Raw genomic sequence first — 19,332 nt, 5'->3', positions numbered from 1 at the left:
GAGCTTCTAGAGGGCCCAATTCCTATCCGCTTTGGCTGAAATTTTCTTTCAACAACTGTGTCAATTAAGGTTCAAATCGGTTCATAACCTGATACAGCTGCCATATAAATCGGTCTCTCTATTTACTTCTTGAGCCCCCAAAGGGTGCAATTCTTATTCGAATTGGCTGACATTTTACACAGGTCTCCAACATATAATTTAATTGTGGTCAAAGCCGGACCATATCTTGATATCGCTCTAATATCAAAGGAAATCTTTTCATATATTCTTTTTTTGCCTAAGAAGAGATGCCGGGAAAAGAACTCGACAAATGCGATCCATGGTGGAGGGTATATAAGATTCGGCCCGGCCGAACTTAGCACGCTTTTACTTGTTATAGCTGAGTCCGAATGGCGTGTCATAGTGCGGCACCTCTTTGGAGAGAAGTTTTACATGTCATAGTACCTCACAAATGTTGCCAGCATTAGGAGGAGAAAACAACCTCTAAAAATGTTTTCTGATGGTCTCGCCAGGTCTGGCGGTCTTTGAGTACTCTCCCGACAATAAAGTACTCAAATAAAATGTCTTTTGGGTCTTAGCGTCGGGAGGACCGACCATCTCCTCCCAATAAAAACAACACCAACCTGTCATGTAGGATGACCGAGAATGTATTGTACTCAAAGGAAGGATGTGTCAAAGGGCGATCCCCTTCCCACCATACTAACAAAAAACAAGTAAGAGCGTGCTAAGTTCGGCCGGCCCGAATCTTATATACCCTCCACCATGGATCGCATTTGTCGAGTTCTATGCGCGGTATCTTTTTTTAGGCAAACAAAGAATATAGAATAAGAACTCTTATGCTATTGGAGCTATATTTAAAAATTATAGTCCGATTCGAATCAAAAATGAATGCTGTACATTGTAGAAGTCATTGTGTAATATTTCAGTTCATTCAGATAAGAACTGCGTCTTGTAGGGGCTCAAGAAGCAAAATCGGGAGATAGGTTTATATGGGAGCTGTATCAAGCTATTGATCGATTCAGACTATATTAAACACGTGAGTTGAAGATCATGAGAGAAGCCGTTGTACAAAATTTCAGCCAAATCGGATGAAAATTGCGCCCTCTAGAGGCTCACTAAATCAAGATCGCAGATCGGTTTATATGGCAGCTATAGCAGGTTATTTATCGATTTACGCCATACTTCGCACAGTTAATGGCACTCACAACAAAACAACTCATGCAAAATTCCAGCCACATCGGATGAGAATTCCGCGCTCTATTGGCCCAAGAAGTCAAAATCTAAGATCGGTTTATATGACAGCTAAACCAGATTATGAACCGATTTAAATCCGACATAGCACAGTTGTTGAAAGTGATACCAAAACACCACGTGCAAAATTTCATTCAAATCGGATGAGAATTGCGCCCTCTAAGGCTCAAGAAGTCAAGACCCAAGATCGGTTTATATGACAGCTATATCAAAACATGGACCGATGTGGCCCATTTACAATACCAACCGACCTACACTAATAAGAAGTATTTGCGCAAAATTTCAAGCGGCTAGCTTTACTCCTTCGAAAGTTACTGTGCTTTCGACAGACAGAAGGACGGACAGGGCAAGATCGACTTAAAATGATATGACGATCAAGAATATATTGGCTTGCCCAAAAAGTAATTGCGGATTTTTCATATAGTCGGCGTTGACAAATTTTTTCAACGGCTTGTGACTCTGTAATTGCATTCTTTCTTCTGTCGCTTATCAGCTGTTATTTTTAGCTTGCTTTAGAAAAAAAGTGTAAAAAAGTATTTTTGATTAAAGTTCATTTTAAATTTTATGAAAAATGCATTTACTTTCTTTTAAAAATTCCGCAATTACTTTTTGGGCAACCCAATATATACTTTAAGGGGTCTCAGACGCATATTTCGAGGTGTTAGAAACTGAATGACGAAATTAGTATACCCCCATCCTACGGTGGAGGGTATAAAAAGGAATCCACCATGGATCGCATTTGTCTAGTTCTTTTCCCGGCATCTTTTCTTGAGCAAAAAAGATATAAGAAAAGATTTGCTCTATTATTAGAGCGATATCAAAATATGGTCCGGTTTGGACCACAATTAAATTATATGTTGGAGACCTGTGTAAAATGTTAGCCAATTTGAATAAGAATTGGGCCCTTTGGGAGCTCAAGAAGTCAAATAGAGAGATCGATTTATATGGGAGCTGTATCAGGCTATAGACCGAATCAGACCATAATCAACACGTATGTTGATGGTCATGAGAGGATCCGTCGTATAAAATTTCAGGCAAATCGGATAATAATTGCGACCTCTAGAGGCTCAAGGAGTCAAGATCCCAGATCGGTTTATATGGCAGCTATATCAGGTTATGAATCGATTTGAATCTTATTTGGCACAGCTATTGAAAGTAAGAATGAAATACGTCATGCAAAATTTCAGCCAAATCGGATAGGAATTGCGCCCTCTAGAAGCTCAAGAAGTCAAGTCCCCATATTTGGCACAGTTGTTGCCTATCATAACATCGATCATCCCAATCGGATAAGAATTGTGCCCTCTAGAGGCTCAATAAATCAAAGCCCAAGATCGGTTTATATGACAGATATATCAGGTTATGAACCGATTTGAACCATACTTAGCACAGTTGTTGGATATCATAATAAAATACTTCGTGCAAAAATTCATTCAATCGGATAAGAATTGAGCCCTCTAGAGGCTCAAGAAGTCAAGGGCCAAGATCGGTTTATATGACAGCAATATCAGGTTATGAACCGATTTCAACCATACTTGGCACCGTTGTTGGAAATCATAACAAAATACTACGCGCAAAAGTTCATCCAAATCGGATAAGAATTGCGCACTCTAGAGGCTCAAGAATTCAACACCCAAGATCGGTTTTTATGGCAGCTATATCAAAACATGGACCGATATGGCCCATTTACCAACCGACCTACACTAATAAGAAATATTTGTGCAAAATTTCAAGCGGCTAGCTTTACTCCTTCGGAAGTTAGCGTGCTTTCGACAGACATTCGGATGGACAGTCGGACATGGCTAGATCGACATAAAATGTCGCGACGATCAAGAATATATATATACTTTATAGGGTCTCAGACGAATATTTCGAGTAGTTACAAACAGAATGACGAAATTAGTATATCCCCATCCTATGGTGGAGGGTATAAAAATATATATTAGTGTAGATCTAAACGGGACTCGTTGCCCTGAATAACTTAATAGCCACCTTCAAAATGCTTCACATTAGATAGCTCAAACAAAGTAGTGCTCTAGCACAATGCTGATATTATTTCAGGGTTGTTTCTATTTTCATACCAAAAGACTTATTTTATCTGCATTTATGGTTTTATTTTGTTTTTTTTTCGCAAATAAATAAAATAACAACAAATTAAAAGGCGCTAAGTTGCGCCGGGCTGAACTTTGGATACCCACCACCTCGGATATATATGTAAACCATCTTTCGTATACCTTATACCCCATCGAAATATGTTCCGATTTGAACCAAATACTAATGAGTACAAGTCATTGTTCAATTGTGTATAACAAAATATCGGTCTTTTTAGAAGCTATAACTAAAAACAAGTAAAAGCGTCCTAAGTTCGGCCGGGCCACCATGGATCGCATTTGTCGAGTTCTTTTCCCGGAATCTCTTCTTAGGCAAAAAGGATATAAGAAAAGAGTTGCTCTGCTATTAAAACGATATCAAGATATGGTCCGGTTCGGACCGCAATTAAATTATATGTTGGAGACCTGTGTAAAATTTCAGCCAATTCGTATAAGAATTGCGCCCATTGGGGCTCACGAAGTAAAATAGAGAGAACGATTGATATAGGATCTGTATCGGGCTATAGACCGATTCAGAACATAATAAACACGTTTGTTGACGATCATGAAAGGATCCGTCGTACAAAATTTCAGGCATATCGGATAATAATTGCGACCTCTAGGGGTCAAGAATTCAAGATCCCAGATCGGTTTATATGGCAGCTATATCAGGTTATGAACCGATTTGAACCTTATTTGACACAGTTGTTTAAAGTAAAAATAAAATACGTCATGCTAAATTTTAGCCAAATCGGAATTGCGCCCTCTAAAAGCTCAAGAAGTCAAATCCTCAGATCTCTTCATATGACAGCTATATCAGGTTATGGACCGATTTTAACCATACTTCGCACAGTTGTTGGATATCATAACGAAATACTTCGTGCAAAAATTCATTCAAATCGGACAAGAATTGTGCCCTCTAGAGGCTCAAGAAGTCAAGACCCAACATCGGTTTATATGGCAGCTATATCAGGTTATGGACCGATTTAAACCATACTTTGCACAGTTATTGGGTATCATAACAAAACACGTCGTGCGCAATTCCATTCCATTCGGATAAGAATTGCGCCCTCTAGAGGCTCAAGAAGTCAAGACCCAAGATCGGTTTATATGGCAGCTATATCAGGTTATGGACCGATTTAAACCATACTTGGCACAGTTGTTGGATATCATAACAAAACACGTCGTGCAAAATTTCAGTCCAATCGGATAAGAATTGCGCCCTCTAGAGGCTCAAGAAGTCAAGACCCAAGATCGGTTTATATGGCAGCTATATCAGGTTATGAACCGTTTTGAACCATACTCGACACACTTGTTGAATATCATAACAAAACACGTCGTGCAAAATTTCATTCCAATCGGATAAGAATTGCGCCTTCTAGAGGCTCAAGAAGTCAAGACCCAAGATCGGTTTATATGGCAGCTATATCAAAAGATGGAACGATTTGAACCATACTCGGCACATTTATTGAGTATCATAACAAAACACGTCGTGCAAAATTTCATTCCAATCGGATAAGAATTGCGCACTCTAGAGGCTCAAGAAGTCAAGAACCAAGATCGGTTTATATGGCAGCTATATCAAAACATGGACCGATTTGAACCATACTTGGCACAGTTGATGGATATCATAACAAAACATGTCGTGCAAAATTTCATTCCAGTCGGATAAGAATTGCGCACTCTAGAGGCTCAAGAAGTCAAGACCCAAGATCGGTTTATATGGCAGCTATATCAAAACATAGACCGATATGGCCCATTTATAATACCAACCGACCTACACTAATAAGAAGTATTTGTGCAAAGTTTCAAGCAGCTAGCTTTACTCTTTCGGAAGTTAGCGTGCTTTCGACAGACAGACGGACGGACGGACAGACGGACGGACATGGCTAGATCGACATAAAATGTCGCGACGATCAAGAATATATATACTTTATGGGGTCTCAGACGAATATTTCGAGTAGTTACAAACAGAATGACGTAATTAGTATACCCCCCATCCTATAGTGGAGGGTATAAAAACATTATTTAAACAGAAAGAAAGGATGGTTATCGCAACTCACCAAATTTACCTTGGTCATTTTATTTCATATATTTTAATTTTTATACCCTCCACCATAAGATGGGGGGTATACTAATTTCGTCATTCTGTTTGTAACTACTCGAAATATTCGTCTGAGACCCCATAAACTATATATATTCTTGATCGTCGTGAAATTTTGTGTCGATCTAGCCATGTCCGTCCGTCTGTCCGTCCGTCCGTCCGTCCGTCCGTCCGTCCGTCCGTCCGTCCGTCCGTCTGTCTGTCGAAAGCACGCTATCTTCGGAAGGAGTAAAGCTAGCCGCTTGAAATTTTGCACAAATACTTCTTATTAGTGTAGGTCGGTTGGTATTGTAAATGGGCCATATCGGGACATGTTTTGATATAGCTGCCATATAAACCGATCTTGGGTCTTGACTTCTTGAGCCTCTAGAGTGCGCAATTCTTATCCGATTGGAATGAAATTTTGCACGACGTGTTTTGTTATGATATCCAACAACTGTGTCAAGTATAGTTCAAATCGGTCCATAACCTGATATAGCTGCCATATAAACCGATCTTGGGTCTTGATTTCTTGAGCCTCTAGAGGGCGCAATTCTTAACCGATCAGAATGAAATTTTGCACGACGTGTTTTGTCATGATATCCAACAACTGTGCCAAGTATGGTTGAAATCGGTCCATAACCTGATATAGCTGCCATATAAACCGATCTTGGGTCTTGACTTCTTGAGCCTCTAGAGGGCGCAATTCTTAACCGATCAGAATGAAATTTTGCACGACGTGTTTTGTCATGATATCCAACAACTGTGCCAAGTATGGTTGAAATCGGTCCATAACCTGATATAGCTGCCATATAAATCGATCTTGGGTCTTGACTTATTGAGCCTCTAGAGGGCGCAATTCCTATCCGATTTGGCTGAAATTTTGCATGACGTATTTTATTTTTACTTTCAACAACTGTGTCAAATAAGGTTCAAATCGGTTCATAACCTGATATAGCTGCCATATAAACCGATCTGGGATCTTGACTTCTTGACCCCTAGAAGTCGCAATTATTATCCGATATGCCTGAAATTTTGTATGACGGATCCTCTCATGACCATCAACAAACGTGTTTATTATGGTCTGAATCGGTCTATAGCCCGATACGGATCCCAGATAAATCGATCTCTCTACTTTATTTCGTGAGCCCCAATGGGCGCAATTCTTATACGAATTGGCTGAAATTTTACACAGTCTCCAACATATAATTTAATTGTGGTCCGAGCCGGACCATATCTTGATATCGTTTTAATAGCTGAGTAACTCTTTTCTTATATCCTTTTTTGCCTAAGAAGAGATGCCGGGAAAAGAACTCGACAAATGCGATCCATGGTGGAGGGTATATAAGATTCGGCCCGGCCGAACTTAGCACGTTTTTACTTGTTTTTATACACCACGACCTAGTCGGATACATAGATGGTTCTATCGCTGTCAAGGAATATACAATTTCTTGAAATTGAAGGCGCTTTCAATCATGTAAAACCGACGTCAATCATGAAGGAGTTGGAGTTTCTAGGCATCAATTCTACCATAAGAAAGAAGCTTATTAATAACTTACTTACTAAAAGATGCATTACGGCAGGCTTGGGATCTGTGGATCTAAAAAGATGGGTCAGCAGAGAAACTCCTCAAGGAGGTCTACTATCTCCTCTACTTTGGAATACAGCCATTAACAATATATTGGGTTGCCCAAAAAGTAATTGCGGATTTTTTAAAAGAAAGTAAATGCATTTTTAATAAAGCTTAAAATTAACTTTAATCAAATATACTTTTTTTACACTTTTTTCCTAAAGCAAGTTAAAAGTAAGAGCTGATTACTGACAGAAGAAAGAATGCAATTACAGAGTCACAAGCTGTGAAAAAATTTGTCAACGCCGACTATATGAAAAATCCGCAATTACTTTTTGGGCAACCCAATATTTTTGTCTCTGGAAGAAAAAGGTGTAAAAGCGGTCGCGTATGCTGATGACGTGACAATTGCGGTAAGGGGAAGTTTCCCAGTACTGTAAGAGATATAGTTCAGGAAGCTCTACGTGCAACAACCGAGTACCGAAATTGGTCTGGGTATAAACCCGTGCAGAAGTAGTTCTTTCCAGCTGGAGATACAAGTTGCCTACAGTGGAACCTGTCTCATTGGGTGGAGAGTATGTTCCCTTTACAGAATGCGCAAAATACCTGGGTGTTTTGCTTGGCAGGAAATTGAACTTCAAATCCAAAAACTTTGAAAAGTGCAAAAAAGGCCCCACTTGCCCTATTCACCTGCAAGAGAGCCATCAGCAAAAGTTGAGGGTTTTGACCGCGTATCATGCATTGGGTATGTACTGCAGTTGTTAGACCTATAATGCTATATGGTGTTGTGGTCTGTTGGACGGTGCTTCAAAAGTCCACCTACTGCTTAATACTTAACCAGATCCAAAGGATGGCTTGATTGTGCATGAGGAAGACACCATCTGATGCAATTAATTTAATGCTATATATAATACATTTTATGCCTCTGGACATTGTGGCTACCCAAATTGCAGCGACCGCTGCCATGAGGTTAAGAGAGCTTTCTCATTGGTCATGTGGCGGCTACGGACACTGTGTTATCCTTGATACAATATCAGATGTTTCAGGCAGTGTGGATTACACCCTACCTGAATCGCTTTTTGATAAAAAAATAACTGTACCTCTATTCCTGATAGATCCGATTGGAACTACGATATCCCTGGTAACAGAAGTTACATAGACTTCTATACCGATGGTTCCAAACTAGATGACCAGATGGGCTTTGGGGAGTACTCTAAAGATCTACAACTGGTCATATCGAAAAGGTTACACGACCACTGCCGTGTGTATCAAGCAGAGATCCACATTAAGGATGTGGTGGAATGACTAAGACATAATGTCATTACGACGATTGGCATAAATATTCTTTCAGGCAGTCATTAAATCTCTGGAGAACGTATTTCTGAACACAAAAAACTTCCTCGACTGTCGCAGATCTCCTGTTCTAGGTGCCGGGCCACAGAGATATCCCTGGAAATTGTAAAGCGGTTGAGCTTGTGAGACTAGGAACTACCCAACACATTCCAGGAATACTGGAATCTGTGGGTATGCCTCTAGCGACATGTAAGCTAAGTTTTCAGGACCAGGCCCAAAGGACAACGAATGATAGATGGATAGATGATAGAGGGAGCAGTGAACATTCCAAAACTACGTGGCCTAATCTAGACTTGAAGAGGTCTACTGCATTGTTGTCATTGGCTAGAATAGATGTCTTAATCATTATGTCCGTCATAACTGGTCACTGTCTAATAGGAAAACATGCTGACAGACTGAAGGTTGCCAGCAACGACTTTTGCAGAAGCTGTGAGGACATCGAAGAGGAAGAGACTAAAAAACACCTACTGTAAGTCAGAAGGAGTTCCACTTTAGCTTCTCATTTCTTTGAGAACCTGTCTGATTTAGCGGATGTGAACATTCGCAAGTTATTGGGATTTTTAAAGCGATCTGGATGGTTCAACGGTAGGATCTAGGAGGCATCTTCCTTCTTCTGTTCCTGTGGTATCACAATGAACGAAAACGTATAAGTGAGTCTGATGGCAGACTGCAAATGGGTCTTATTGGTTCAGGTTTAGCTATAGCTCCCATATAAACCGATATCTCGATTTGTTTCTTGAGCCCCTGGAAGCAGCAATTTTTGTCCCATTAGGCTGAGAGTTTGCACAAAGTGTAGTTTTAACTTTCAAAAACTGTGCCAAATAAAGTCCAAATCGGCCAAGAACCTAATACAGCTCCCATATAAACCGATCTCCCGATTTGACTTCTTGAGCCCCTGAAAGCCTGAATTTTTATCCGATTTGGCTAAAATTTTGTACATAGTGTTCTATTATGACTTCCAACAACTGAGTAAAGTACCGTCCAAATCTGCCTATAATCTGATATAGCTTCCATGTAAACCATGTAAGCCCGGAAAATATATCCCAACCGACCTACACTAATAAAAAGTATTTGTGCAAAATTTCAAGCGGCTAGCTTTACTCTTTCAAAAGTTAGTGTGCTTTGGACAGACAGACGGACGGACATGGGTAGATCGACATAAAATGTCGTGACAATCAATAATATATATATATACTTTATGGGGTCTCAGACGAATATTTCGAGTAGTTAGTATACCCCCATCATATGGTGGAGGGTATAAAAAGGTAAAAACCACTCTAAAAAAATGTTTTATTTAATACGATATTTATATTTCTTATGCCGAATTTTCTAAAGCATGTTTAATGAAAAAAAAATTAAAAATTTTTTGGCCGACCGAGTGGCTTGAACCTGGGGTTGCAAGTCATGAATTGCATGGGAGTTTTGAGCTCTACATGGAAGTATGCCTATTTTAACAACTACCTTAACTAAAGAATTTGTTGAAAGTCCACAAAATTTCAATAATTTGGTCTGTCAAGTCTCTTGTAGAAACTTACTAGCTGACCCGGGCCCGCTCCGCTGCGCCTTCTTTTACTTTATATGCAACAAAAGTTTCCTTGGAATATTTATTTTCGACAATTAATGAGCTTTTAGTGAAATACCATGCTACGAATATATTATATCGGTTGACTAATTGTTTAACAATATAAGTGCCTTTGTCCGAATCCCATATGATCTTTATTGGTATACGAATTTTAGTTTCGATGTAAGGTGTACTCCATTCTAAAAATACTTTATTTCAGCCCGCTTCTCTCATGACATCTTATTTAGGGGTGTTTCGGCGGTGAGATGGTCCCCCAGGTACTTGGCCTTGGAAAATATCAGCATCATGCTTTTCTTTCAAAAACCATTTATTTAAACCACATATTGCCATTGGTTTAGGGGAGTTTACACGATGAGGCGTCCTCCAAACACATGGCCCAAAATAGGTTATCAAATTCGTTTTCTAATCTTAAATACCACATATTGGCATGGTCGAAAAATGTTTATCCTTTGGGAAGTGTTTTGGGGAAGGGGTGATGCCCTAAATTTGGATATCAAATTTTAATTCTACTCCCAAATACCTTTATTTGAGCCCCATTTTGCCATGGTCACTAAAAAATTGCTGCTTGTGGGGTATTTTGGGAAAGGGGTTGACCCCCAGAAAATTGGTCCCAAAAGTGTGTATCAATTCTTGCTCTACCCCCAAAAACCTTTCATTTAAGCTCCATATTGATATGGTCGGTAAATATGGCCGATATAGGGGTGCTTTGGGGTGGTCGCCCAAACACTAAGCCCGGAAAATATATCAGCAACGTGCTCTATTCTCATATATCTATATATCATTTATTTGAACCCCATATTGCCATTGGCCTCAAAATTGGATATCAAATTCGTTTTCAAATGTCATTTAAACTCCATATTGCAAAAGTCAGCAAATATGTCCGGTTTGGGTTATTGGCCCTAAAAACTATAAATATTTAGTTCCACTCTCTTTTCGACCCAAATTGTCTTGGTGAGCAAATACGGCCTATTTGGGGGTTGTTATGGTGGTGGGACGTCCCCTAGACAGTTGGTAATGTTGATATCAGTTACGTGGTCTACTCCCAAATACCTTTAATTTGAGCCCCCATATTTCCATAGTCGGTAAACATGACCGGCTTGGGGGTTGTTTAGGGGGATGGGCGGCCACTCAGTGAGTTGGCCTTGAAAATATATATCGGATTCGTGTTCCACTATAAAAACCCTCTTATTTGAGCCTCATATTGCAAAAGTCAGCAAATACATACTATTTGGGTGGGGTGGCCCCATAGACACTTTTCCCAAATATTGATATCAGATTCGTGCTTTACTCCCAACGACCTTTCATTTGAGCCCCATACGGCTATGGTCTTAAATTTTCCCCTTTGGGGGATGTTTTTGGGGAGAGGCGGCCCCCCAAATACTTGGTCCCATATTTGGATATCAGATTCTAATTCAAATACCTTTTATTTAAGTCCCATATTCCCATGGTCAGTAAATAAGTCCTGTTTGGGGGGTGTTTTGGCGAAGGGGTGGACACCCAGAAACGTGGTCCCACATTTGGATATCAGATTCGTATTCTACTCGCAAATACCTTTCAATTGAGTCACATATTGCCATGGTCGGTAAAAATGTCCGATTTAGGGGTGTTTTGGGGGTTGGGGTGGTCCCCCTAGCACTTGGTTCGACAATTGGGTATCAGATACGTTTTCTTATCCTAAATACCTTTCATTTGAGTCCCATATTGTCGTGATTGGTTTAAATATATGTTTGGAAGGTTTTAGGGTGGGGCGGCCCCCCTAGGTACCCCATCCGAAATTTGGATACCAAAATTTTATTTTTAGGGTACTATATGAGAACAAGTCTAGTCTATAGGGAACACCATACAAACAAACAAACACAAATTGATTTATATAAATATATAAGATTTACGTACTTCAACATATAATGTCTTCGATTCAATGTTAAATTTCGTTGAGAATTTAATGTTTTACATTTTAGTTGGGTTTTTCTAAAGGTTATTTTTTTCTGTGCAGTGGAGCTGTAATAAAATAAGATGATGAATATATCCATAGTGGTGGGTATCCAAAGTTAGGTACTGCCGAACCTTATGTGATTTCACTTGTTTTCTTATAGCGTACATCCTCATTTTTAGAAATTCTTTTTTAGAATTGGTTTTAAATTTTCTTCTCAAACCCTTTCATTGAATATAATATTACAGGAAGAATATGGCCTTCAACTTCCCGATTGGACAAAGGAATACTATCCGGAAAAATTACAATTCTTAGCTGAACAAGCTCTAATTTACAATATCTACACAAGAGAAATGCAAAAAATTAAAGCAGGTCCTTTCCTTACGAAAATGTTCACCGAAATGAAAAACAAGGCAAGCAACACCCTAGCACCCAAGGAACGCAAAATGTACATTTATACGGGACATGATTCCACCGTAGTAAACATCATGCATGCTTTGAAAGTATGGAAACGCCAGTTGCCACGATACTCTGCTATGCTCCTAGTCGAGACGCACAAGAATAAAGAAACAGGAGAATACTATGTTGAGGTACGTTTATGGACTCGATATATTTTTGATTTACCGATACAATTTATAAACCCTTTTTTTGGTCTGTTCCTTTTTTAGCTATACTTCCGCAATAATCCCAAAGAACCGGCCCAACCTCTAACAGTTCCCGGCTGTGATTTCCAATGCCCCCTGGAAAAATTTGTGAAATTAAGTGCTGATGTAGTTATTGACAGTGATCTTGACGCTGATCGTTGCAAGTCAAAGAATGAAGAATTTACTGAACCACCATTGCGTGGTCCATAGATCTTCAACCCTCAGAATCTCAGGGATTAGTTAAGAAATTTTTATTCCAATTGTGTTTTTCTTCTTAAGTCTTCTAGCAAATATTATTATAATTTTTATATACGAGTACATCTATGTAGAGATATTTACACATACTATACACATGAAACAGTTTATTTAACGTAAAAACATTAATTTAGTTGAAATAGATTTCAGGAAGACACAGATAAAGGCATGCTTTTTTTAGTTAGCGTCTTTAAAGCTCATAAAATAATGGAGAATGGTAAAAAGCTATTATGATTATACAAGAGCTTGACGAAGAACGCCACCTCCACATGAATATGTGGTTACAACAATAACCATTCTCAATACATACAAGAAGCGCAGAGTTAAATAATGATGGTCGAATATATGTAATAACAAGTAAAAGCGTGCTAATCTCGGCCGTGCAGAATCTTGGGAACCCACCACAATGGATTCTGCTAAAAATGTATACAAAATAAATTTAGTTGAAAGGCATAGTTTTATTCTACATACCAAACTTCTGTCAAACCAGTAAGAATTAAAGCTACAGGAACCGAACAAAGGTAATCGAGAGATCGGTTTACATGGGAGCTATATCAAGTTATTAACCGACTGGGACCGATTTGGAACACCGCATGTAAAATTTCAGCCAAATCGGACAAAAATTGTGGCTTCTAAAGACTCAAGAAGTGAAATCGGGAGATGGGTTTACATGGGAGCTATATCAGGTTATAGGACGATTGAGACCCTACTTATTACAGTTGTTGGAAGTTATAATAGAACACTAAGTGCCAAATCTGACAAAAATTGCGGCTTTTATGGGCTCAAGAAGTCAAATCGGAAGATGTGTTTATATGGGAGCTCTATCAGGTTATAGACCGATTTGGACCGTACTTGACACAACTTTTAAAAGCCGCAACAGAACTCTACATTACAACTACAAAATTTAGTCAAATCAGACAAAAATTACAGCTTGTAAGAGCTCAAGAATTCAAAATGGGGGATCGGTTTATATGGGAGCTATATAAGGTTATAGGCCGATTTAGATCGTACATGACACTGTTGTTAGAAGTCAATACAGAACACTACGTGCAAAATTTTATTCAAATCGGACAAAAATCGCGGCTTCCAGGGGCTCAAAAAGTCAAATCGTAAGATCGGTTTATATGGAAGCTATATCAGGTATTGACCGATTCTGACCGTATTTAGCAATGTTGTTGGAAGTCATAACAGAACACTACATACAAAATTTCAGCAAAATCGGACCAAAATTGCGTCTTCTAGAGGCTCAAGAATTCAAATCGGGATATCGGTTTATATGGGAGCTATACCTAAATCTGAACCGATATGGCCCATTTGTAATCCCTAATGACCTACATCAATATAAAATATCTGTGCAAGATTCCAAGCGACTTGCTATACACGTTCGACCTCTATCGTGATTTCGACAGACGGACGGACATGGCTAGCTCGACTCAGAACCTATACTTTTGGGGTCTAAGACGAATATTTCGAGGTGTTACAAACGGAATGATTAGATAAGTATAACCCCATCCTATTATACCCACAATAATGCATAAATTTCAGTTCAAATATAGATTCATCTCACATACATTGGAATCGACCGGTTTTCTTAAATGGTGCCATAACATGCGGTTTTAAACCAATCGTCTCAAAATTCTGGGGCATACTGACTTCGTCATTCCGTTTGTAACACATCGAAATATTGGTATAAGACCACATTAAGAATCAGGAATATCCTGATCATCATGACATTTTGAGTCGATCTAGCCTCATCCGTCCGTCTGTCGAAACCACGCTAACTTTCGAAGGAGTAAAATTAGTCGCTTGAAATTTTACACAAATACTTCCTACAAGTGTAGGTCAGGGATTATAAATGGGCCATATCATCGCTCTCCCGATTGCACTTTTAGAGCCCCTATCGGCGGAATTCCTTTCTGATTTGGTTGAAAATTTGCACAATGACTTCTACTATGGTCTCCAACAACCAAGCTTTGTGGGGACCGCATCGGTCCATAACCAAATAAAGCTCCAATTACATTGTAATTATTGTCCACTATCCTTTGTTATAAAGAGATATTGGGTAAATAGCATGACAAATGCGATCCATGGTGAAGGGTAAATAAGATTGGGTTTGGCCAAACTTGGCAAGCTGTTACTTGTTTCTATTGACACTTCCACTGTAGACACTCCATTTAGACAAAAACGACACCGATTAAGACGTAGCTTTCATATATGTGAATCGACTGATTTCCTTACAAGACAGTAGTATCTTTAATTTTAAACCGGTATGGCATCTCATTTATAACCTGGTATGACATCTCATTTATATTCATTTGAAATTTCAAAGATTTATTTCAATCCGTTCTCAAATGGCATAATTTTTACTAGTTTTTTGGCTTGGTTCGGATCGTTTTACATTGTTTTTGAAAATAAGGGAACAAATGCCCTCCATTTTTATACCCTCCACCATAAGATGGGGGGTATACTAATTTCGTCATTCTGTTTGTAACTACTCGAAATATTCGTCTGAGACCCCATAAAGTATATATATTCTTGATCGTCGCGACATTTTATGTCGATCTAACCATGTCCGTCCGTCTGTCCGTCCGTCCGTCCGTCTGTCTGTCGAAAGCACGCCAACTTCCGAAGGAGTACAGCTAGCCGCTTAAAATTTTGCACAAATACTTCTCATTAGTGTAGGTCAGTTGGTATTGTAAATGGGCCATATCGGTCCATGTTTTCCTATAGCTGCCATATAAACCGATCTTGGGTCTTGACTTCTTGAGCCTCTAGAGTGCGCAATTCTTACCCGATTGGAACGAAATTTTGCACGACGTGTTTTGCTATGATATCCAACAACTGTGCCAAATATAGTTCAAATCGGTTCATAACCTGATATAGCTGCCATATAAACCGATCATGGGTCGTGACTTCTTGAGCCTCTAGCGTGCGCAATTCTTATTCGATCAGAATGAAATTTTGCACGACGTGTTTTGTTATGATATCCAACAACTGTGCCAAGTATGGTTCAAATCGGACCACAATTAAATTATATGTTGGAGACCTGTGTAAAATGTCAGCCAATTCGAATAAGAATTGCGCTCTTTGGGGGCTCAAGAAGTAAACTAGAGAGATCGATTTATATGGGAGCTGTATCGGGCTATAGACCGATTCAGACCATAATAAACACGTATGTTGTTGGTCATGAGAGGATCCGTCGTACAAAATTTCAGGCAAATTGGATAATAATTGCGATCTCTAGAGGCTCAAGAAGTCAAGATCCCAGATCGGTTTATATGAGAGCTATATCGGGTTACGAACCGATTTGAACCATACTTGGCACAGTTGTAGGATATCATAACAAAATACTACGTTCAAAAATTCATTCCAATCGGATAAGAATTGCGCCCTCTAGAGGCTCAAGAAGTCAGGTTCAGGTTATGGACCGATTTGAATCATACTTAGCACAGTTGTTGGATATCATAACAAAACACGTCGTGCAAAATTTCATTCCAATCGGATAAGAATTGCGCACTCTAGAGGCTCAAGAAGTCAAGACCCAAGGTCGGTTTATATGGCAGCTATATCAAAACATGGTCCGATATGGCTCACGCTAATAGGAAGTATTTGTGGAAAATTTCAAGTGGCTAGCTTTACTCCTTCGGAAGTTAGAGTGCTTTCGACAGACAGACGGACGGACAAGGCTAGATCGAATAAAATGTCACGACGATCAAGAATATATATACTTTATGGGGTCTCAGACGAATATTTCGAGTAGTTAGAAACAGAATGACGAAATTAGTATAGCCCCCATCCTATGGTGGAGGGTATAAAAATAGTGCCCAAAGTCGCTTGAGATATACAATATCTCCACTGTGGAACAAGGTATTATAAGTTCGTGCATTTGTTTGCAACGCTAAGAAGGAGAAGAGCTAGACCCATTGATAAGTATACCTATCTACTCAGAATCACTTTCTGATTCGAATGGTCATAGTAACTACAATACAATTTTCAACTGATCTGCACAAAATTTGGCACGGATTTTCTTGTTGCTGATTTTAACATATCTGCACAATTTTATCAAAATCGGTTCAGATTTAAATATAGCTCCCATATATATGTATCGCCCGATTTGCACTTAAATGACAGTAGCAGCTGCAATCTGCACAAAATTTGGCACGGATTATTTTGTTGCTAATCTTAATATATCTGAAAAATTTCATTAAAAACGGTTCAGACCGACCTGCATAAAACAAAATTTGGCACGGATTATTTTGTTACTGATCTGCAAAATTTCATTAAAATCGGTTCCGACTTAGATATAGCTCCCATATATATGAATCGCCCGATTTTCACTAAATGGCCGTAGTAGCTACAATTTTCAACCGATCTGAACAAAATTTGGCACGAATAATTTGGTTACTGATTTTAACATACTTGCAAGATTTCATCAAAATCGGATGTGGCCGTAGTAACAACAATTTTCAAACGATCTGTTTGAAAGTCGGTTCAGATTTAGATATAACTTCATATACATATATGTTTGTATATTGCCTGAATTTATAATTGTAGGGTAGGTGTAGGGTATTATATAGTCGGCTCCGCCCGACTCTTGCCTTTCCTTACCGGTAATTTTTGAAATTGTGCCGAGACTGGCATCGGTATTTGGAAGGCATTTGTGGTTTGATTTTCATTCAGATGCATGGTTAGGATTGGTAACAAAATTTACAATAACTATGCCGCAGTGTGCGTCACCATTCGATAATTCAATAAAAACTGTATAATGATACCCTACACAACTACTGTGGTACAGGGTATAATAACTTAGTGAATTAGTTTGTAACACCCAAAGGTGTGTCCGTCTGTCTGTCCGTCCCTCTGTCCATGTTAATTTGTGTACAAACTACAGGTCAAATTATCATCCGATCTTATCATCATCATCCGGTCTTTAAATTTGGTATGGGCATGTTTTTCGACCTAGAGACGAAGCCTATTGAAATTGGAAAAAACTGAATTGGATATAGCTTCCATATATATGTTCGTCCGATTTGCAGTAATACTGCAATAAAATTGTTATTTGTTAACCGTTTCTCTCGAAATTTGGCAGGTAGAATTTTTTTATGACTCCCAATATTACTGGTGAATTTTATAGAAATCGGTTCAGATTTGGATATAGCTCCCATATATATGTTCGTCAGATTTGCAGTAATACAGCAATAAAATGGTTATGACTCCCAATATTACTGGTGAATTTTATAGAAATCCGAAAAGATTTGGATATAGCTCCCATATATATGTTCGTCCGATTTGCAGTAATACAGCAATAAAATGGACATTAGATAACCGATTCTCTCAAAATTTTGCAGGAATAATTTTCTTATGATTCTCGATATTACTGGTGAATTTTCATATATCGCCCGATTTTCACTACTAGACCCACTGCAAGCGCATCTATTGACCAATCTTCCCAAATTGTGTACCCGACGAATTCCACAATATCCATAAAGTTTGATCGAAATCGGTTCAGATTTAGATATAGCTCCCATCTGTCGTCATTTGTCAACCGTCGTTATTACATTTTGAACATATTTGCTTTGCTCGAAATTTGATATAGTAATTTTAATAACCTATCTGAATACATCCGCCGAGGTCCATCAAATATGGTTCAGAATTAGATATAGTCCCATTTTTGCATTTAAAGGGTAGGTGTAGGGTATTATAAAGTCGGCACCGACTTTGGCGATATACATATATGAAGCTATATCTAAATCTGAACCGATTTCTATGAAATTCGGTTCTTACTAACATATATTTCGGAGCTATTGTATATCCGAATCTGAATTGAGTTTTTCTAAATTTAATAGGCTTCGCCTCTAGGCCGAAAAACATGCCTATACCTAATTTGAATACGATCGGATGAAAACTGCGACCTGTACTTTGTACACAAATTAACATGGACAAACGGACGGACAGACAGACAGACAGACGGACATAGCTAAATCGAATCAGAAAGTGATTCTGAGTCGATCGGTATACTTATCAATGGGTCTATCTCTCTTCCCTTTGTTAGCCTTTGGGTATTACAAGCAAATGCACTAAGTTACAATACCCTGTACCACAGTAGTGGTGTAGGGTATAAACATGGATTTTCAAATAAATATGCAACTTTCTTCTATTTAAGCAAGATCTTATTTCATCGAACATACATTAAGACACATGTTCTTACTCACGGCTTTTTATTTCTACACCTCTCTTACGACTGGTGAGTTGTTACTGACAGCAGAATTACTCTATATGCCCACTTATTGACTTCAGAAGCATATTGGCACTACTGTTCGTTCTACGAATATCGAAACACGCGGTATAAGACTTGTCTTTCAAAAGTCGTATAGTCTTCAAGGAACTACAGAAATCACGTCCGCCTCGGTGGTCCGCCTGTTAAATATCTAATGTCTGCATAATACAGGCATGTTGTCAGTGCATGCTTCCAGTGCTCAGGATCCCACAGTCGTGGACAAGTTCCTCTGAGCCAGAAAATCATTAAAGGAGCAATGAACCCTCAGTATGAAACCCATGCTTAGACCGAAGCATACAT

At 38.9% G+C, this 19,332-nt stretch overlaps 1 protein-coding gene across 2 annotated transcripts in view; it reads left to right on the top strand.

Moving 5' to 3' along the window:
- The window catches only part of LOC106095180 (venom acid phosphatase Acph-1), a 167,428-nt gene extending 154,198 nt beyond the window's left edge, over window positions 1-13,230 (top strand). For both annotated transcript variants that reach the window (XM_059371054.1, XM_059371052.1), the window contains 2 exons: window positions 12,105-12,446; window positions 12,525-13,230. In XM_059371054.1, the coding sequence (XP_059227037.1) occupies window positions 12,105-12,446; window positions 12,525-12,710 (528 nt within the window). In that variant the 3' untranslated portion in view covers window positions 12,711-13,230. The remainder of the gene's footprint in view (window positions 1-12,104; window positions 12,447-12,524) is intronic.
- Window positions 13,231-19,332: the final 6,102 nt, after the last annotated feature.

The sequence above is a fragment of the Stomoxys calcitrans genome, chromosome 1, assembly GCF_963082655.1.
Source record: "Stomoxys calcitrans chromosome 1, idStoCalc2.1, whole genome shotgun sequence".
NCBI lineage: Eukaryota > Metazoa > Arthropoda > Insecta > Diptera > Muscidae > Stomoxys > Stomoxys calcitrans.
The sequence above is the reverse complement of the archived record's forward strand: the minus strand, read 5'-3'. Positions and strand labels throughout refer to the sequence as shown.